The sequence below is a fragment of the Falco punctatus genome (assembly GCF_963210335.1).
Source record: "Falco punctatus genome assembly, chromosome: Z".
Classification (NCBI taxonomy): domain Eukaryota; kingdom Metazoa; phylum Chordata; class Aves; order Falconiformes; family Falconidae; genus Falco; species Falco punctatus.
The window spans coordinates 27,352,062-27,374,419 of NC_137586.1; the positions used below are offsets into that span (position 1 = coordinate 27,352,062).

At 40.1% G+C, this 22,358-nt stretch overlaps 1 protein-coding gene across 11 annotated transcripts in view; it reads left to right on the forward strand.

Moving 5' to 3' along the window:
• Window positions 1-22,358, forward strand: part of ANKRD31 (ankyrin repeat domain 31) — a 75,650-nt gene that overhangs the window by 15,094 nt on the left and 38,198 nt on the right. For 9 of the 11 annotated variants that reach the window (XR_013925138.1, XR_013925139.1, XM_080373308.1 and 6 more), the window contains 6 exons: window positions 3,561-3,838; window positions 4,160-4,266; window positions 6,860-7,039; window positions 10,216-10,358; window positions 14,523-14,667; window positions 20,293-20,354. Coding sequence is in view for 9 of the 11 variants with exons in the window: in XM_080373308.1 (XP_080229434.1) it covers window positions 3,561-3,838; window positions 4,160-4,266; window positions 6,860-7,039; window positions 10,216-10,358; window positions 14,523-14,667; window positions 20,293-20,354 (915 nt within the window). In the remaining 2 variants the exon portion in view is untranslated. Of the gene's footprint in view, window positions 1-910; window positions 3,250-3,560; window positions 3,839-4,159; window positions 4,267-6,859; window positions 7,040-10,215; window positions 10,359-14,522; window positions 14,668-20,292; window positions 20,355-22,358 lie in introns of those variants that run through there. The other 2 variants (XM_080373316.1, XM_080373310.1) reach the window with 2 other exon arrangements.

Sequence of the window (22,358 nt, forward strand, 5' to 3'; positions counted from 1 at the left end):
TTCCCTTTTTGTGATTTTTTTTTTTTATGTCACAGAAATTAAGTAATTACAAAAAATAAAATGAAGTAATGAGTTCTCTCTCCATTATCTGGATGACTGGAGGATATAATAACGGTTCCAAAGGAACAGACACCACAAGACATATTTCCACATGGTTTAGAAGATTGCCAGAGAACCCACGTGACACTTACTGACACAGATAACAGAGCAGATGAACGTTTCCCTAATAATGATACAGATCTTTCACTGACATTCCCAGGGAAGATTTTCATGGAAACATTCACTGAACAGAGCGTAGAGACTGGTGGTTTCAAATTTCAGAATTTGAAACTGGTGATTCTGAAAGTCTTGAAGTGACCAATCCATTGTCTGACAAGTTAGAGTGTCAGGGTCATGCCTTTCCCGTTGATCCATCAGCAGATGAGAGCAGTGATGCCCGCCAGTACAGCATGTGACAGCTCTGAATGCCTTGTCAGGATCTGTAGTACAACTTGTCACTCCTGTAGTGCCAAATGAGAGACAGCTTAACACCAAGGGAGAGCGGTTAAATTCAGAACCCGATATTCCCCAGTTAGATGATGACTGTACACAAATAACAAATGTGATTGAACCTCAACTTGCTACAATTCAGGTGGAAGAAACAAAAACCTTAACAGGATCTAACTTGCAGAGTACAACAAATGAGCAAGTATATACACAGTTTATTCAATATTTTAAAATTTATGTTTATCATAAAATATTTTATAGAATAGCCAAATTATTTGGAGATATGCATCTTAGTAAAGAATGCACTGACATCAGGAATTACATTAGTGTAATAAGTTTCAATCTTTTTCATTCTAAAATTCCAGTAGTTTTTTTTTTTTGTTTGATACATCCCATATTACAAAAATGGCTGAACTTGCCAGGATAGCAAATCCTAGTAAAGTTAATTCAGTGACTGACATGGAAATCTAGAATCAGCATCGGAGTTTCAAACTACTGGTCCCCCTGTAAGTCTTCTATGTCTTGCATGCTCTCCAAGGGAAGTTCCAAAACACAATTCTGTTACAGCCAGTATATGCACACTGGCATATGAAGCCAATTCCAGCTTCAGGTTTCTACCCCATCTGGTTCTGGTTTTTCTCCAGACTATACTATCCTGTTTTCTGCAGTCATAGTTCTCACCACTGTAGCATACAAATGCTTTGCAAGTGTTACAAAAGAAATTATAGCTATGCCTTTCCTGTAAACTATGAAGATTACTTATGGGGATTTTTTACACATTTATTTAGAAGTGCATTTATTTTGTTTCATTCTGCCTTTGTGACACTTACTGAAAAAATTGAGGCATGGTTTTATGTGCATGCCCTCCCCTGAAGAAGCCAGTATGTATGGATATAACATGTGATCCTTTCTGTTTCTTCTCTTACCTTCTGCTGTTCTCTCCACAATGTTATGTCCTGTGCTGTAAAAATGATCTGGAGTAGCTCATTTGGATTCAACAACATTAATGCAAAAATCTAGAGAGGAACATGAAGGGAAAGCAACACTATAACCTCTTCCTGTTTAGGTTATAGTAAGAGAAAGAAATGGATACATATGAGATGTTACATTTATGCTATGGAGTGTAGTAGACATCCCATGTAAACCTGGATTCTCTTCCTCTGCTCTGTGTTGTCTTTGAATAATCTGGAGCTGCAAATCAATGATCAGCCACATACAACTAGCTATTTAAGGTGATTTTACAACCACTTTGCTTCCCCATAATGGCATAAAGTATTCAAAGACTATGAGTTAATTCTGTCTTTTGATGGTAGCATTAACTGAATATAACAGTATATAATAAGAAGTGCCACAAAGGTAACAGGTAGCTAATTTCAAGGTGCTGAAAGGTCTCTTGGCTAATTGTCTCAGAACCATAGCAACTTACAAAGCTCTTCCAGTGAAGTGTTGATTTCTGAAATTTGTAGCACAGCTGTGTGAAGCTTAATGTATAGATTTACTCAATATTGCAATTAAGATTGTGAAGCACGGTCTAGTGGGAATGGGGATCTATAACCTCCTGTCGATTAATAATTGATTTTAGCTTTTTTGTCCCTCCATCTGATGTTCTTGAAAGCAGAAAGTAGGGAGGCAATTTAATGAGGAAAAAATCCCAGTTAATTTTTTAGTAACAGTTTTGTTCTAGCAGTATATTGTCCTCGGTCTTTTCTCATCCTTTTCTTCAGAGGATCCTTGTTGTGATGAAAGAAGTACCCAAAAGAGGAGATAAAGGTGTCCTATAGATGCAGTCAGGGTGCTGGATAGCCCATTTATTTTAATACAAGGTCCCTTACAAAGCAAGTGGCTTTTTTGTTCCTCTTTCAAATGTTCTCTTCTTCTTCTCTAACCTTCTTATAGCAGATGTGATGCCATGGGAAGTACTGCATTGGTAGTTTTGTAAACCGGAATATTTGTATTTCCCCAACTGCCATGTTAACATGCACATCTCTTGACCTAGAATGCAGTTTGTCTCTTCAGTAGCCTCTCTGCTGAATATTAATTAAGAAATTAATCAGTGAATCCTCCACGTCCATCTGTGTCCCAAGAAAGGACTAACAAGTTCTCCCACGTCACTGTGAAAGAATTTGTATGTATGTGTGCTGAGGGTGTATCCTAAGAGCTTTCAGCATTACTCAGGTGTGCAATAAGCTAATGAATACCCACGTTTCAACAGCTTGAGTGATACCCAGCAGCACATCCCACTCACTTGACTAGAACAGTGAATAGACTCAAGTAATTCAAATTAACTACCATGTGACGATGTACCTTTAGTGTGGGATTTCTCTCCCTTACTGTTAGGGATAAGCCTTTGGTATACACCATTTAGGTTCCCCTTTGCACCAGTTAGGATGAGGTGAGTACCATCATCTCTGTAAATAACTCTTCCTCTTCACCAGTGGTAAGGGTAATGAGGATGCCTAGTGTCATCTAGGTGCCTGGCTTTTAGAGGGCTGAATGTGTGTGAAGTGAATCTCACCTGTGGTGGCTGTAGCTCAGGGTGGGTATGTCTTTAGAAACAGCTTCTCAGCTAGGAGTTACTGAACCTCAGGTGAAACATGATTCTTGATCTTGTGCACATTTCTAGGCTTGTGTGAGAGTGAGATAAGGTGGCTAGATTAAGGCATTTTAAATATCACTTTATTTTTTAGGACAGGAGCTCATGTCCATAGGAAACTGAAATGAATCTGTTAAGTCATTGCATATGTCCAACCAAACAACTTTCAGGTATTATCAACTTTCATTCACTATCAGCCAGGCTAGATTAATTATTTAAGTTGTGATTCTGAGTATCCTAATTTCGTTGGCTGATTCTACTAGGTTTCCATGGTGTGGCATACTACTTTAGGACTGCCTTTCCTATGGCAGCTTATGTGTCTTTTGTCTGTAGAATTCCAGTTATTCACTTAAGCAACACCTCCATTGCCTGTGAGAACACATATAATTTACAAGATAATGTTCTTGGAGCTCTTATATATACAGCCCTTGTTTTAACTGCATACTTACCAGTTGCATGTAAAATTTATTTTTTGTCACAGCCTGTGGGTGATCAGCAGGGAGAGAAAGAAGTAATTTCAGATTACTGGGATGCCACCTCTAGTGAAAAGCAAACTGGTGAGGGGAGTTCATATTCAGTGGAGGCTGCAGCATCTGCAGAAATAGACCAAACAACATCAATGAAAGAGATGAAGTTAAGAGAGACCTCCTCGAGAAAGTGCAGAGATTATGTTTCCAGTCATTGCCAAATACCAGAAGAGACTCAGCAGAAGATGTCTCACAGTGGTGGTACAGCAAGAAACACAGCTAAGGATTTTGGGTATGACAAAGTCTCACGTAATGTTCTTAAATTCTGTTTTTAAATTAATGTAACAAATACAATGCATACAGAGTACTCATTCCTCATATGAATGACTTTAAATGATTGAAAGATAAAGTTTTACCTTTTATTTAAAGATCTGGAAATTAGTTTCCCTCCTGATACAGTCTTTTTACCTAGTACTACCTAAGTTTGCCTGTATACTGGCATGCCATTACAGATTTCCTTTTAAAATATACTCACGTTCTTAGCTCTATTATAAACTTCAATTTATATACAGAACAGAGTGGTTTTTTTGATTGTAAACAAATCTTTTGTCAGTAAAATTCAGAAATCTACTTCCAAACACAAGCAAGATGCAGAAACAACTCTGAATGAGGACAGAAAAGCTATGCAGAGAAGGAGCAAGAGAATTGAAAACAAACAGAGTAAGATATTTTGTGATGTTTATCTTACAGACTATTTTTGTATTTGAACACTTATACTGAATCTAATATAATTCACAAACTTTCCAATATATTGTGGCATAGATTTATTTTAAGAAGATAGTATAAACATTCCTTTAAAAAATTAAAATTACTGATAAATTCCCTCACTTGCTTAATTCTACATATTAGCAACCTAACAGTTGACTTGTTTGCATAAACTCCTTAAGACTCACGAGAATTTTTTCAGGATGCAGTTTTTATCACAGTGTTGTATATGAAAAAATTATGGTGTAATCTGAAAAGCAGAAGAAAAATATTTTCATGCAGAGTGAAAATGTAGATGCTGATACACATGTGTATATCCTTCTATAATCTAGTATTGTGTGCAACATCATTCTGAGAGCAGCGTTGACCTATACGAAATAGTTAATTCTATTTTGCATGCCTGCTGTTGTTACCCTGTCTGTTTTAAATATAGTGTTACAGTGCCTTTAATACCACAGTCACAAAGCACTGTTTTGAACTATTCTTCCTTGCAATGTGCTTTTTCAGAGGGAAAGATTGCTATTTTTCATCCTTTGAAGATGCATGCCAAGAAATTCTTTGCCTTGCAGACAAAGTGTATAGGAGAATACAGAATTTCCTCACCTAAGTGCCCAACTCCAGCATCTTTAAGATTGGGGTCTTAAAAATTTTTTTCTTTGTTTGTTTAAGCCCACTCAGTCTGGATTTATTTGTGCATCTACAATCATTTAAGCACCTTACAATGTTTGGAAGTGTTTGCACTGTAACAGCTACATTATAGATCTTTTAAAATATGAGTAATTTTACCTCCAATTAACAAACATTCTCTTTTGCAGCCTTTATGTTAGTCTCAGTGAAAGCTTGTTTTTATGAGATTTAAAGTTGTATGACCAACTGCTCACCTATTTCAAATTGACTTACTAATTTCCACTCAAAAACCAAGCTGTTGGTTTTTTAGTGTGATTTCTGCAGAAAGAGTTGCACTGTCTATAGAGGTAGCTTCATGTTAATCTGGTCTAGCAAGTTTACCACCCTTTTGCATCAGACCTAGCAATAGTCTGTGAGTCACCTTAGTTTGGTAATTCAGTGAAAAAACAGCCCCATGAAAAGTTTCCATTTGGATCAGCAAGCATCACGTGCATTGTACAAGGTCAGACAAAAGGAAGGCGCTAGGAAGACAAAGTACGAATGATGGGAAATGGGTCCTCTGGAAGTAACAAGTTAGATTGCGTTGAATGTGACATAAAACTGCACCTTGTCCTCTGTGTGTCTGTGCAGTTTAATCCCTCTTGAACTGCATGGCTAGGGACTGCAATATCTTAAATGATTAACGTCTTGCAAAGCTGAACCAGTAGAGAGGGACTGTCCATGTGTTCAGCTGAGGGAAGGTCATGGGTAAGCCTGTATCTGTTAGATTATAAAAATCTACACAGAGTCAAGAAAGTTGGGAATTAGTCTGTGCTCACAGTATATCCCCAGGTACAAAACAGCAGAGACATCAGGCTTTGTGAGTTACATCTCTGGGAGAGCTATGAGTTTTAAGATCATACTTAAAATGCCTGTTTCTGACACCCAGGTGGAGTTTCAGGGCCAGTGAGCCACATCTGCTAGAGGTTGTGGAGAGGAGCAGTGTATATAGCCTGCTGTCCCAAGTTTTTTCATTAGTAGATCAATTAATGGCCTAGGCCATGCATTGTGCTTTCTGCCGGGCAGTCCTCCTGTCCTTTCCTTCCTCCCTTCTTTCTTCCCTCCTGTTCTTCAGAAGAGGCAGTGACCAGGATGCTATTCTCCGCACTATGGAGAGATGCTGGAATGGCATTGCTGGTGAAGTACATAACAGTTTATCTATGTATTGGAGATAATATCTCCCAAGCTGAAAACTGTAATGAGTGCATAATGGGATATAGCATTTGTTTTGTAAAATAATAAATTAAAAATTAAAATTAGTATCTTTTACGTCTTTTACATTTAGGCCTCATATTCCCGGGCCAGCTGTGCACCTTCTGCTCATTGCAGAAATGGCTGAGTTAGTTGTGAAGTAATGGGGAAAAGTGTCCTAAGGGAGCTAATGTCAATGCCTATCCTAGTGTAAATACTTCTTGCTCATGAAGCAGAGGTTTTAAAACATAACTGAGTACAAAAGAACTGCTAATAAATTTGCCTTTTAAGAAAAGAGAAATTATTGAATAATTGACTAGCTATTGAAGTGGTCATCTTGTAATGAATGAATTGTAACCTAGAATAGCAGTTTTATCACCCAATGGGAAACAATGCACTTTGCAAAAATGTCATTAAAAAGGAAGAAGACTAAACTTACCACTTTTACAAAATCATATTTGTGTGTGTTGAATTTCAGTTGAAGTTTTGTTATGCAATTCTCTATGGTATCTCTTATTGCATGGCATTATTATTTACTTGGTAATGCATTTTTTAAGGTATTTATTTCTACTAGATTGAATGAGCATTTTTTCTCTAGAAAGCTTATTTACCAACAGTAATGCAAAGTGAAGCCAAAAAAAGAGAGGAAAGATGTTTTTCCATTCACAAGATCTTTTACATTATTTTTCAGGACAAGAAGCCTTTGGTAGGACTTCTGCAAATCTGGCTTGCCCCATTTCACTTTCAAGAATCAATAGGAGGAATATTTATGGTGAAGGCTTACTGTATAGAGCTGTTGCTCATGAAGATGTAAACCTTGTACGTAACATAATAAAAGCTGGTGGAAATGTAAATGTTCAGGATTATGCTGGTAAGTTGCAATGGTATTAAAATATTATTTTCAAAACGAGAATCTACCTATACCTAATAAAAATATGTATTATGAGTTTGTGCAGTTTGGATGAGACTGGAGGTTTGTGACTAGTCAGTAGATAATTAAAATTTTATTGGTTTAACTTGGTAGTTGCTCATGAGAAAATACGTAGACCTATGTGTAAAAATACTAAAAAATAAAATTTTGCAGAAAAAGTAAGCACTTGAAAAATGACAGTCATGCAGTTAAGTTTACTTAGCCTTAATTCAATAATCTGGTGTATGCATATCACAAAACATTTTTTAGTTAAATGATCAATATAATGTTTTTTAAAGTTTGGTTGTTGCTTTTTTGGTTGTTTTTTTTTTGGTGCATTTCAACAGCCAGCTTGAGATGCCAAGATTTAGAATTTCTAGTTTAATTTTTCAGGGACTCTGATTTGGCCCTGGCATTTTAAAAGAAGTAGCTTCATAATTTAGCACTGCTTTGATTTTATGAAGTGGTGCGTACTTGGTATGTTGCATTTTTACCTCATCTTGCCCCCCTGCCCTCCCCCAACCAATTAGTGGCTAGCTATGAACATTTTCATTGCAGCAATTAACTTTATCCAGCTTCATGTGTAACACTGTCAAAGACGTTGCCACACCCTAGAGTATCAGTTGGTTGTTTCAAACATAAGACTGTTGTTCCTTATTTTGCAGTTCCCATTAGGCTCTGATAAACTTCCACAACAATAGAGAAAATGGTTTTGCAGACAGCTGGCTCATATGGTAGAAAGCTTTGATTCATTCTTGAAAGTGTTTCCATCCCATGTAGTGGCTAGGATTTCACAACTCTTCTGGGGGGGGCGCGGGGGAAAGGGGTTCTGCAGTTAAGGGCTATTGCATAATGCAGGCACCTAACAGACCAAAATTAAGGCAGAAATTCTCTTGTCTTCTGGAAGATACTGAGAGATAGATTGGGTTGGCAGCAAATTTCAGCCTTTTAGGGCATAGGACTCTGGCATTTGAGCTAACACCATGACTCACAATGTGTGTTAACTTGTGCTAGAGGTAGATGAGAAAATATTTTGTTGGTGGGTTTCAAAGCCACCTGCTTACCGCAGGGAGATGTTGATAGTGTGTGTTCAACTGCGGCCTCTCTGGGCGAGTGTACAAAAGTGCACTGGTTCCAGTTTTTGGCCTCACAGTTGCTTCCTTTTTCTGCCTTTGCATATTTTGCCAGGTCGCTGTTTCTTCATCCTCCAGACTCTGGCTGCTATTTTTGGTGCAAAAGGAGCACAACTGTACAAAATGTGTTTTAGTTGAACTCCTTGAAGAGACGAGAGGCAGACCTGCCCCTACTTCATTCCTTTTTAGTGAGGAAATTGTAATCAGAAAGAAGTAGAGTTGCTAGACCTGTGCCATTTTGAAATGCACTTTAATCTTAGTCTCTTTGGGAATCATTGTTCTGATTATTGTATTCTGCCTCAGTGCCTTTTCTCTTCCTTTAAAACTCTCTACCAGTGATTATCCATATCTTAGCCTAGTATTTTTCCTTATTGCTGTGCTACAGTACCCTGCTTCAGTGCCTTACTTGAGTTCTTGGGTTCTTTTGTGGGTTGTGTTCTCCTTTTTACTACCTGGACATCAGTACAAAGGATATGGACAGCATGGTAGAGGTACTGTCTGTGCTTTCAGTTTGAGTCTTGATTTACAGTGCCTTGAGGGAGCTGAAAAACAGGTGCAATGGAACTTGTGTTTCTCCTTGGTTGGGAACATTGCACAGTATCCTTGGAGAATCATGTTGCTAAATTCTAATGATTATCAACTGAACATGTTACAGGTTCATTTTTTCAGGGGCTTATTAGTATATCAGATGGAAGATGCTTTTTACAGATGGAGAAGAAATAGATACTTCCCCCTAAATTAACCATATTTATCCTCCCCTTAACAGATTTCAAGCTTTTGCTCCAGAATATGGAGTTACTAGTGAGTTTCTTAATGAAATAGGATCTATAAAATGCAAGTAAATATTTTGCAGATGATGCTGTTAAAAACAATCTTGAAGTACTTTCAACATTGGGAAATATAGTTAAAACTAGATTGAATTTCAAGCATTTGGAAGTAAAGCCTAAATAGCACAAAATTTTTGGCAACCTGATGCAACATCCTGTGCCGATAATAAACCAGATTCTATACAAATATACAATATTCTGGGTTGGGTGGTGTATCAGAGGGCTTCAAGAGTTGATATTCCCAATGAAATTAAGATAATTTTGCTTAATGGGAGCAGAATAATCTTAATAAGCCTATTTCACATAGTTATTCACATATTTAGTATGTGAATGAGGCCCAGGCAACCTTCTGATAATGGGAGATGGTTGAAGAATAAAGCTGTCCATCAAAATGGTCTTCTGGAGGGCATGCTGGTTTGAGAGCTGGAGGATAGGAGTGGAGGGGCCTCTTTTTCCCTTACTTTTCTCCTCTACAAAAGCCTGTCTCATAATGAATGTTTAAGGAATGATGCACGCCTATTGCAAACCCGGTTCCACGACCTAAATTCCATACTTTATTTTTCTTTAAACGTCTCCTTCATGGAGTAGAATTATTCTGTGGGTTGTGAAGCTCATATCTCGGTTTATTCCATACAGCTGGGAATGGATATGGAATTCCAGTAAGGATTTTTCGTTGCTTTCTTTGAACACTCAAACCGTTCTTGGATAGTGTTAAAAAACTTTTTTATTTGGTGATAAAGACTCCACATATTTGTTTTGTTTCTTCTTTCTTACTTACTCTCTTTAGCATGGCTGTATAAATAGGAGTGCTGTGAAAAATTATCTTGTTCTTAAAATAGCATGGATGTTTTAGTTAGGGATGAATCTCTAAGATGTGACTGGAATACTTTTTATTCTCTTCTTTCATAACAGAACTATAAAATCTAAAACTGATATTGTTACAGCTGCACCTGGTTCTTCAGTAAGTGCAAACTTTGACAAAAGAATGAGATGTCCCAACCCTTTTGTTTATGACTTTTTCATAAACATTTCCTCATACAATTTACTGTAAAATGCATCAGTTTTTACATTTCAGTATACTGTCTGAAATATTTATCAAATAGACAACCTAAAACTGACATAAATTTTTATAAATTACTTCACCGAAATGTGAAATACAGGTTTTTATTTTTCATAGGCTGGACTGCACTACATAGAGCAAGTGTGGAAGGCTATTATGGGATAGCAAATGAGCTTTTGAAAGCAGGAGCTGATGTTAATGCTAAAGGAAGTAGACAAATAACACCGTTGCAAGATGCAGTTAAAGAAGGCCATTATAAGGTATAATTCAAATGGAACACAGATTATGTTTTAGGAATAGAAATGATTTTTGGATCCAGAAGGTCACATAATCTTTTTACATGTGGCTGATCTTTTCAGATTATGGGTAAATTCAGGAGCTTGCAAGTCCTTTCTGCCCAATTCCTTTACAAACTATTCTATGCTTTACAAGATTTGTCCAAAAGCAGAAGTTGTTTTTCCTGTTGTTTAGGACAATGGCTGAAGTACTGAGGAATAGGTTGTTACTGTGTAATACTACTTGTTTCACTTATTTTATAACCATCTTGCTGAATAATATATGACCTGAGCAGTCTTCTGGAGTTCTCATGACTTTTTCTCATTATTTAGTAAACTTGCATTTATGTGTGCAGCCGTAACCATGCACAGACATTTTTTGTGTATTAACACATAACATGGAGAGTTAAGAAGACAGGGCTTTATCTTTTGTATGATCTTAAACAGAAAGTCAGCTGAATAGTCAATATGAATTAATTACTTAAGCTTTTTTTGCAAAATTCTGTGATTTCATAAGCCTGTGTCTGAATTGTGGATCCTCTTTCAGTCTGGCAGTGGTTGCCTCCTTTGTGGATGGTCCTAGGGTGGCCCAGATTTATGTAGGAGTTGTGCGTGTCCCTTTTACCTGCTTGCTGTTCCTTTCTCTAGAAGTGCACATATGCTGCCTAATAGGTATTTATTTTCAAGATTTTTTACATTTTTTGTGCAGTGTAGTAAGTTTTTTCCCCTAAACATTTGCTCTCTTTCTGTTTTACAACTGAGAAAAGACTTAATCTGTTTCTCCCCAAGTCTCCCTGGAGCAAAGAGAAAAGGAGGACTTTTGGTTAATGATTTTCTCTGAGACGTGAGAGACTTGAGCTTGATTTTCAGCTTGTGGATGTGGTCTTCCCCCCCTTCATCTTGCCCCCTTCCCTCAGGAATCCCCCGTAGGCCTTGGCCTCTGTGTAATGAGTTGGACAGTTAAGCTTCCCTTGACCACACTAACAACTCTTGCATGGCTGAGGTGGAAAACTGCACTGGCTGTACCAGAAACATTCCTTATCTCAACCACAGCACCACCTGACAGCCTTGGAAGGATTCCTTATCTGAACCATAACATCCTCTAAAAAGACCAGGAACACTATCTGAATCTGAGTGGATTTTTGAAGAATTCTAAAAAAATCCAATAATTATCAACTCAGATTGTGGTCAAGATGGAAATTTACTGTTGACTAAAGCCAATCATCTCTGACCCCATAAACAGCAGTCCTAAGTGAGACCCTTTGAGCTCTGCTGGACCGCAGTGGGCTGTGAACAGCATCTCCCTGTGAGTGGGATGCCACTCAGAGCTCGCTGACTCCCAAGCTTGCTGTACTAAGGGGACCATCGCTGAAAGCTAACGCAGGGCTTGGGCTAATTTGACTGCTTCTTGAGGCTCAGCCATTCACCTGTAATATGTAAGGGTTAAACGAACAAGAGGTTGGTCAACTTTGGTGAGTTGGCAGGGGTTTACTAATGTCTGTAGGATGTGTGTAAGATACTTAGTTGCTACGTATTTGTGGTCTGGAAGTTTAGATAAGGGGATGTAGAATCTTAAGGGTATGTCATAAATAACTTTGGACAATGATAAACGAGTACTGTAAAGAAAGATGTACATTTTCTTTAACTAAAGGGCAGGATAGTGTGTGTCAGAACAATAAGATAAGTAGTTTTAAGTCAGCAGAAGTTAACTACTATGCATGGGGGCAGAAAAATATGTAAAACATTTCAGGAAATAGTTTAAATATGTATTAGTTTTCTGGGAAATATTATGCATATGTATTAAGCCATAGCATAAAAATAGTGAGAACCGGGGCTGAGGTGTACATGCTAGGAAGAGCGATCCCCTATGCACCTGGTGCCACAGATAAAGAATACCTGCTTAACAATGACTCTGTGGCTGAGTTTTATCTTGGAATCCTGGTCCAGCCTCCTGCTTCAGCGACGAGTGCTAGAAAGCAAGGGGGCTCGGAAACTCCAAGTTTTGGTATCACCTGTTGGGATTGCATTCAGTATGAGTATTTCACTGAACTTGAGGGGAACTTTTGACAGGTGTACGTGTTTGTACCTATATTTCTATACATCTATTCCTTTGTGTCTCTGTGCATATGTGTGTGGATTGTTTTAGGTACCTCATGATAACTATAAGGATTACTGTCTCAGATCTTTAATAAAGGTACTGTTGTGATTGTAGTACATCGTATGTACTTCACTTTGTAAATGATAAATCAGTCAATGATTAAGTGCTGCTAAAATCCTATGAAAAGCCTTAAACTGTGAACAAACCTTAGACATCCTTTATATATAAACTTGTGAGTGGATCTAGCCACACCTGAGTTCTCTTAAGAGTTTAGAAAGCAAGGGGTCTACTCTGAATCTCGTGACTCAGTGGAGGGTCTCCCTTACCCTTTTACTTTTTTTAGTCTCTGTGTAAATACTTCCAGCTTTAAATTTGATTCTTCTTTGTGTGATTTATCTATGTAAGAAGTAATAGAGTGAACCTTGCCACCAAACTTTGTGAAGTCACACTCCCACAAATTCCTATTAAAATTATTTTGCTCATACCTTTGATGGTGATAATTTAAGCAGCTTAACCTAAAACACTCCTTCGTGACAGTGGATCACAGACTTTTGCTGGTTCATGAAATATTTCTGAGTTCTGTGAAGGTATTTAACACACCATGTCCATGGTTATGCTTGAAGGACTCTGCATCTCTGCGAGTAATATTCAGGGGTCAGCAACCTGAATGATGTTGGAAGAACACTGATCTCAGCTAGGTCACTTGGGGCATACCAACATCATTCAGCACAGAGCTGTGTTAGAGTTATGTGAGCTGGTGTAGCCACAGGGAATGGTACTGTGTGGTGGTGCTATGTTTCCTCAGGAGCACTGTAGTTGTATCACTGCAGTGGTCTGTCAGCTTCTGACTAGCAACAAAATCATGTAGTCATTCAGTAATACGGCTTTTGGTAACATGGTATTTGGAGCTTTCAAAGCTACCTTCTCTGCATGAAGTTATTGTAGGTTGGAAACACACTTTTTGACTGCTTTGCCCCTTTCTGCACCTGCAATGTGGCAAAATTAATTTCTTCTTTCAGAAAAATGGTAAGTATATGAAAGACTTTCTAATAGTACAGTTAAGGAGAGAGCATACAAGTGTGATGTGTAGCTAAAGATCTCGTCAAGGAAGAAGAGTTCTCAACATTACTCATTGAAAAAATCTATAGATCTGGGACATCTTGTGAAGCCCAGGAGGGTTCTTGCTGTGGATTGAACCTTTTGTGATTTGCCCTGTTGTTAGGAGAATGTATGAATTGAGAAAACTTCATTAGCAATTTTCTCAGTAGCAATCTGGTTAGAGCTAATGAGGGACTTAAAAGGCATGGGTGAAGGATATGAGTTGAGGTTAGTCTGAAATGGTAACAGATGCTGAAAAGAAAAAGGCAGAGGTACAAATAAAACCAAACTAGTTCTGAAATGAGATTGTAGGATTACCCAAAGAAAGGGAATCATCAGACTGTAAGTTTCCCGTAGCTTAAAAAAGTATTCTGCAAAGGTAGATGGAACATTTTTCTGAAGTGGTAGTTTCTTGAATAGCAACAGAATAAAGTTTTATATTTGTACATAAATCATAATGTTGGTAAGACCATCTGAATGCGTTTCATTTGACTAGATGTATCTTGTACATCTGAAACAGCTGTCAGACCTTCTCTTTGCAGTCAGAGGAGTCACAACAGACACACCTAGAGCACAACTGATTTTCTCCTAAAGTAGATAGCCTAAACAGATAAGCTGACTCATACACTAAAATTGCCTAAAATCCACCAATGAAGAGCTATGGGAGGATGAATCCTGTCCTTTATTTTGGGAGACCTTGGCTTAATGTAATCAGATTAATAACTGGAATGAATTTATAAAAATTAAAATAATAAGATTAAAGGACAATGATGCATCTAGGAGAATGCTTGGGATATATTCACTAGAATAGAGAGGGATTATTTGTCATAGGCCTTAGATTTGTTTGTAGTTGCTTATGTTGTCAAGTACGCAAGAGAGAGGCCTGTATAAGGAAGGACTATGGAAAATACTGTCATAAAATAAACTGCCTGAAAACATACATTTTTTTCTAGGTGGCAGAGTTATTACTTTGGTATGGAGCTGATCCCCTATTAAAAAATGAGATGGGAAGGTGTGCATTAGAAGAAGCTGCTGATCCGTCTATGGTGAGACTGCTTAAAAGCTATGCAGAAAAATCCAGAAGAGGTTCAGTATCAGGTAGGGAGAATTATTCTGACATATCATAACCACTAAATGGAGAGATTCAGAATATCTTTTGCACTATATTTCCTTAATTACTGCTAGAAATTCAATGGGCTTCACTGTCTGATGCCTGGGTACCAGTGAACACTCCTTACCCAGCACAGCTGCTGTACATTGGCAAAGTATAAATGATGTGGTGATTATGTCCAGCTTTTTCTTGGACTGGAGCCAGCTTTGAATTTGAAATTAAGATGTGAAGCACAATAGTTGTTGCCTAACTAAATGTAAGGTGGGGCGTGACTGTACTTGCTGATGGTTGAGCTGTGGCTTAGAGCTGCAGATAAAATTTGGTTCTAAACTGGCACAGGGGCTGAATTATAAAGGATTCATAAGATAAAAAATGAAGGATCTAGGTTTAGGTGTAGATCTTGGGTGTTGCCAAGCCTTAACTGCTTATCCTTAGCTGCTAGTGTTAGGTCTGGGACTAGGGTAACATTAATGTAATAGCTAGTTAGTTTGCTAGGGGCTGGTAAGTGGGTAGGTGGACATTTTGGCTGGGAGTTGGACCTTGTACACTGCTAGGAACCAAGTTGAGAAGAAGTTTAGAAAAAGGCTGCTTTGTAGAGGGATTTTTAAAGGACCGAGGACATATGTTACCATTGTCTGGGTTGGACAACCCAGGCCTGTTAGTTGAAGCTGCAGAGCAGTTTTAAATTGTCCTGGGAACAAGCAGTGGGAGAAAGAAAACAAGCTACGCACAGACGAGAAGCCAGGTGCAGAGCAAGTCCCGGGAACCGCGAAATCAACACACTGTCTTCGGCACACTCTGATCAGGCACCCGCAGCTTGCTCACCAGTCAGCGACACGGACCCCACATGGCCCAGAGACTTTTATCCAATCACCTGTGTGTAAAGTCGGCTGAGCGGTCGGTTTAAGTTATAAATATGACCTGTTTGTTTAATAAAGTGAGCACGGCATGTAGCCATATTGGTGGGATTGTCGTGACTTGGCTGACTCTCCACGGGGGACCCTCTTTGCTGCTTGGTCACGGGCAGGTACAAAGAAGTGTCACAGGGTAAGCCTTGATTAGAGTTAGAATTAGGACTACTGGACACCAGTGGGCCAATGTTGGCTGTGGCACATTTAAGTCTGGAAGGTGTCCCCAGCCCTTGGACTATTATCCCGTACTGCTTTTCCCTGTGGGTGGCAATGAAGCTGCAACACATAGTCTGAGGGCAGTCAAAAGAGACTTCAGGGCACTGGGAGAGTTAGTAAGGGAATCTGGTACACAAATTTTTTCCTCTGTCCTTCCAGCTGTGGGCAGCAACATTGGAAGAAACACATGAACCCAGTCTATTAATACATGGCTCTGCAGCTGGTGTCACCACCACAATTATGGGTTTTTCGATAACTGGGTGGTCTACATGGCGCACTGGGCCTGCTGCTGTCATATAGGATTCACCTTTCTTAAAGGGGGAAGAGGGTCTTTGCTAACGAGCTAGCAGGGCTCATTCACAGAACTGTAAACTGGACTTAAAGAGGGAATGGGATAGTATCAGGCTTCCCTGTGGCAAGCAGTGGGATGACACACCAAGGTTAGGGGGATAGGGTGCTACTGAGTGCCTTCAGCTTGTTGCTCTGAGACGTGACGGATACACTGGAGCACACACATCATATGGAGATGAGTCAGGGTCTCCTGAGGTAATGGGAGCTAACAGGGAAACACCAGGAAATTACCTCAACAGCATTAAGGTGTGTTCCTCTAAAAAGGTGGCAAGGCCAACAGCCCAGCTGGAATGCCTCTACTAAAATGCATGCATCATGGGTAACAAACAAGTTGGAAGCCACTGTGCTGCTGGAAAGCTACAACTTAGTTGCCGTTACTGAAACTTGGTGGGATGAGTCCCATGATAGGAGTACAGCTGTCAGTGGCTACAGGTTGTTCAGAAGGGACAGGTGAGGAAGGAGGGGTGGAAGGGTTGCCCTCTTCTATCACTTCAAGAAATTGATAGATTGTGAAGAAACTGAAGAATATCCATGAGCAGGTTGAAAGCTTATGGGTGAGAATTAAGACTGAGGCAACAAAGGGAGCATTGCGGTTGGTGTTTACTACAGGCTGCCTGATCAAGGACAACATACTGATGAAGCCTTCTTGCTCCAGCTACAGGACGCATTGCGCTTGCAGGCCGTCATCCTGCTGTGGGACTTCAACCACCCTGACATCTGCTGGATGAACTGCAGGCAATCCAGTAGACTCCTGAAGTGCATTGAGGATAACTTCTTAAGCCAGGTAGTAGGCAGCTACTACCTGAAGGTATGCAATACCAGAAGGTATACAGGATCAGCTCACCAATGCAAGTGAGGCTAATCAGTGATGTGAAGATTGGAGGCAGTGTGGGCTGCAGTGATCATGCACTGATGGAGTTTGTGGTCCTGAGAAGTATGGGTCAGGCAAAGAGTAAAGTCAGGACCCTGAATGTTAGGAAAACAAAATTCCAGCTGTTCAAGGAGTTAGTCAGTGGGATCCCCTGGGAAACCACACTCAGGGACAAGGGAGCAGGACAGAGCTGGCAGATCTTTTTAAGGATGCTTTCCATAGAGCGTGAGAGCTCTCAATCCCCAAGTGTAAGAAATTGGGAAAGGAAGGCAAGAGATTGACACAGATTAGTTGAGACATGCTGGTTAAACTAAAGGGCAAGAAGGAAATGCACAGGCAGTGGAAGCAGGGACAGGTGTCCTGGGAAGAGTATAGAGGTGCTGCCCAGTTATATAGTGATTGAGTCAGGAAGGCCAAGGCATGCTGGAGCTGAACTGGGCAAAGGATGTGAAAAATAGTAAGGGCTACTGTAGGTATGTCAGCCAGAAAAGGAAGGTCAAAGACAGCGTAACCCGATGATGACTGGCAAACTGCTAACAACAGACGAGGGGAAGGCTGAGGTATTCGACAACATTTTTGCCTCAGTCTTCACTGGCAACCTCTATTCGTGCATGGCTCAAGTGGATGGACAACAAGACGGGAACTGGGGGAGTAAAATCATTCCCACTGTAAGAGAAGACCAGGTTTGTGAACACCTGAGGAACCTGAACATGCATAAGTATGTGGCACCTGACAAGATGTATCCCAGAGTCCTGAGGGAATTGGCTGATATAGTTGGCAAGCCACTCTCCATGATATTTGAAAAGTTATGGCAGTCAGGAGAAGTCTGACTGGAAGTGACTGGAAGAAGGGAAGCATTGCACCCATTTTTACAGAAGGTAGAAAGGAGAACACTGGGAACTACCAACCTGTCAGCCTTACCTCTGTGCCTGGGAAGATCATGGAACAGATCCTCCCAGAAGCTCTGCTGAGGCACATGGAGGACAGGGAGGTGATTCTCAAGACAGCCAGCATGGCTTCACCGATGGCAAGTCTTGCCTGACTAACCTAGTGGCCTTCTGTGATGGAGTGACTGTATCAGTGGACAAGGGAAGAGCTATGGATGTCATCTATCTGCACTTCTGTAAGACCTCTGACAGGGTCCTCCACAACATCCTTCTCTCTAAATTGGAGAGAAGGATTTGATGGATGGATGGTTTGGCGGATGAGGAATTGGTTGGATGTATGCATCCAGAGGGTAGGGGTCAGTGGCTCGATGTCCAGGTGGAGATCAGTGACAAGTGGTGTTGCTCAGGGGTCACTATTGTCACCAGTACTGTTTCATATCTTCAGCAATGACATAGACAGTAGGATCTAGTGTACCCTCAACAGGTTTGCAGGTAACAGCAAGCTGAGTGGTGCAGTTGACATGCCTGGGGGCTGGGATGCCATCCAGAAGACCTGGACAAGCTCAAGAAGTGAGCCCATGTGAACCTCAGGGGGTTCAGCAGGGCCAAGGGCAAGGTCCTGCCCCTGGGTTGGGGCAATCCCCGGTATCAGTACAGGCTGGGGGTGAAGGGATTGAGAGCAGTGCTGTGCAGAAGGACTTGGGGGTGTACCAGTGCATGAAAAGCTGGCCATGAGCCAGTAATGTGTGCTCGCAGCCCAGAAAGCCAGCCAAATCCTGGTCCGCATCAAAAGAAACGAGGCCAGCAGGTCGAGGGAGGTGATTCTGCTGCTCTACTCTGCTCTGGTGAGACCCCACCTTGGAGTACTGCATCCAGCTGTGGAGCCCTCGGTGCAGGAAAGACATGGACCTGTTGGAGGGGGTCCAGAGAAGGGCTCCCAAAATGATGGGAGGTGTGGAACACCTCTGCTGTGAGGAAAGGCTGAGAGAGTTGGGGTTGTGCAGCCTGGCAAAGAGAAGGCTCTGGGGAGACCTTGTAGTGGCCTTTTGATACTTAAGGGAGACTTTTTAGCAGGGCCTGTTGTGATAGGACAAGGGGTGACGGTGTTAAACTAAAAGAGGGTGGGTTCAGGCCAGTTGTAAGGAAGACATTTTTGTAATGAGGGTGTTGAAACACTGGCACAGGTTGCCCAAGGAGGTGGTAGATGTCCCATCCCTGGGAACATTCAAGGTCGGGTTGGACTGGGTTCTGAGCAACTTCATCTAGGTGAAGATGTCCCTGCTGATGGCAGGGTGTGGGTGGACTAGATGACCTTTAAAGGTCCCTTCCAACCCAACCATTCTATGATTCTTTAAGTTTGGAGACAGGACAGTAGGAGTAGGCAGGAGTTACTGGCTTCAAATGAGAGTGAAACCAAGGTTAATGCTGCTGTAAGGGATTAGCTTGATGGAGACTGCTTTATTTGGGAGGTCCCATGATTAGAGGTTAGGGCTGCAGCCACCAAAGGTCATCCAGACATTCTGAGCTTTTCAAAGTTTGGTGGGCTGAAAATATGTTTAAAATTGTAGTTTGGATTAGCGTTTGGCTTAATAGGTGCTCGATAGCTGGGTGAAACTTAGGGCTGGAGTTGGGGTTCATGTTGCAGTACAGAATAACAAAGGGTGATAAGCTAAATTTTTTTTTCAGTGTGGTGTGACAGGTCTAGGTTTGAGCGCATATTGGCCAGAAGTAAATGCATACTGTTGTGTGGATTAAGTAAGTATACTAATATCTAGGATAAGATCTTGGTAACTTCTATACTCTTTTTATGCCATTTTGTCAGCACAGAGGGTAGCTGGAAAGCTAAAGCAGATGACCACAAGGCGCTGAATTGGTGCTGGGGAACATCCCTGCTTATATTTACATTGGTGATTTGGCTTTGGCTACTGCATCCCTTTCCCTGCCCAAATATGCTGTACAAGGAATGATGTAAGCTAGTATCATCCCAACATTCCTGGCTTCAGAAAAGTCTCTTGGGGATCGGGGAAGCCTGTTACAAGTTAGGGAAATGTAGTAGCTCCTCTGAGTTTCTAAAAATAATTGCTCAGGTCAGCAATCCTCCAAAAAATTTGGAAGCATGTCACACTTCATCTCACCTGTCCTGGTTGGTACAAGACACCATCTACAATAAAGATAGGAGTCCAAGATTTTAATATGTATTTTGCATATTGATATGTTTTCATTTCTAATAAAAACCTTATGGCTCGATATCTTTTCTAGGTAGCTGAACGTGGTAAGTACTGTTACACACAAGGCTGTGGACACAGTATGGTGTATGTGTAAAGAGTTATGGTCTCTACAATTCTTGTTTCTTTCTGTCTGTCATTTTCATTTCAGATGGAGATGATTCAAAGAATACGTTAAATACTGAAAGTGTAGAGGACACCAACCTGCACCAGGTACATCTTTACAGAGATGTTAATTTTATGCTGAACTGTTGTTACAGGCTTGCTTAGCAGTCTTCAGTAAACTAAAGTAGACGTATGTTTCTGGAATGTGTTTCAAACCGAGTACATGATATACTAGGCACTTCATACCCAGCAGGGACTGAAACAGAGTGACATTCATGTTATGTCAATTCTATGGAAAGCAGTTGCTGATCCTTACTGGTACTTGGTTTAAGCTGCACCCTCATGGACATGCAGGACAGGGGCAGTTGGCTGCCTATCACTGAATTTTGCAAGTGCTGCAGAGGTACTTTACAAGTCTGGTACATGATGCCTTTTTGTACTTGCAGATACCTGACTGATACTGCAGCACGTTGCCTGGCTTGTAGCAGCAGGATAGCTGCTTCTTGCCTCTCTCTAGTACGTTGTGTTGGGTTTTGATATGAAAGGATTAGGGAGCCACTGTCTTGCATAGGGGTCACACAGTTATACTGTGAGATGTGGGAGCTAATGCCTCACATGAAAACAAGACACCATGATCAGTCACTTGGGTTGTCATTTGTTTGCATATAGCATAAGAGCTTTTGGCATTAACAGCTGTATTCTCCCCATCTCATTTTCTCCCCTTTGAACAATGGTAACTGGTAATGTCTGAAACATATTATGCAGCATGCACAGACACTTTATTCTTGCTTTCTGAAATGTTATGTGATTATGATAACTGTCCTTATTTCTCACATTAGTACAGTCTACAATGTCCTTAGAAATGTTATGCTGTAACAGCATCTATGGTGTATAATCTTAGATTACACATTAAAACATTAATTGATTGATGAAGGATATTCTCCAAGTAGAAGGTGTAAACATTTAATTGGGAAAATTAACTGTGCTTGTGTAACTGATGATTTCAGTGGTTGTGTGAGTTGTTGCAGTGTTTGTGTTCTGGTTCTATCTCCAGATGTGAAGTAATCAACAGGATAACTCTGTTAGTCTGCCTTTAGAGCAGTTTTGTTGTGAGACTGCCATGAGTTAATTCTTTTGTGTTTTTGCTGTGTTATTTCCCGTTCTTCAGAGTTTCCTAGAATCATTGCAGACAGATCTGCTAGAAATGTGAAACTGTAACTCTGGTATGTGACCACAAAAGCAATGTAGTTTTAATTCTTTAAAGGCAGAGCATTAATTCAAAACCGGTTAAATTTTCAGAAATAAATAAAAGTGTAAAGCATTTCAGTAATATTTATAATTTAATTTCACCCATTAATTTTTACACTTCTTACACAGATTTCTTAGTTTCTGAATTTCTTTGTCCTAAAGCTGTCTTAAAAAGCTGCAAAAGCAGAGGATATCAGTTAAGTTTATAACAGTAGTTTTCTTTTAGTGTATAATAAAGCAATTTATCAGAAAATGAAATTAAGTGTATTTCCTGTTTTGTAGATAGAATTAAATGCAGATGACACAGTTCAACATGATAATACTAAAGCATCCAAGGAGGTTTTGCTAAAAGTGAGCAAGGTAGAAAAACAAATCTGGTGAAATATAAACAGTATATGAAAGTAAAGTTCTTCAGGAGTCTGAAGGCAGAAAACCAAATGAAAAAAATATAACTTCAAAAAAGAAAAATAATTCTGATATTATTATAGCAGAGGCTACAACCCAAACTATTCAGAAATAATGTCTCATGTTTGGTAGGCCTCAGGTTTAGGTCCACCCTGCAAACTAAGGAACAGTTAAATTGTAGAAAATGTATTTCCCTGGTGCTGGACGTAATGAAGTGGGACACACTGTTGCTGTTTCTAATCATAATTGTTGCATCCTAGTTAACGTTGTGAGAAAACCGAGCTCAGTCAGACAGAATTGCAACAGAAACATGAATTCAGCAGTGGTGACAGTGAAAATTAATTTACAGAAGAAAAGGGCAAAACTCGTGGAAGCTCAGCAACTTCTGTTGTAACAGGGGAGTATATCACCAGAAATCACATCAATGGTTTCTGGAGAAAAAGTGTCTGCACAGCATTC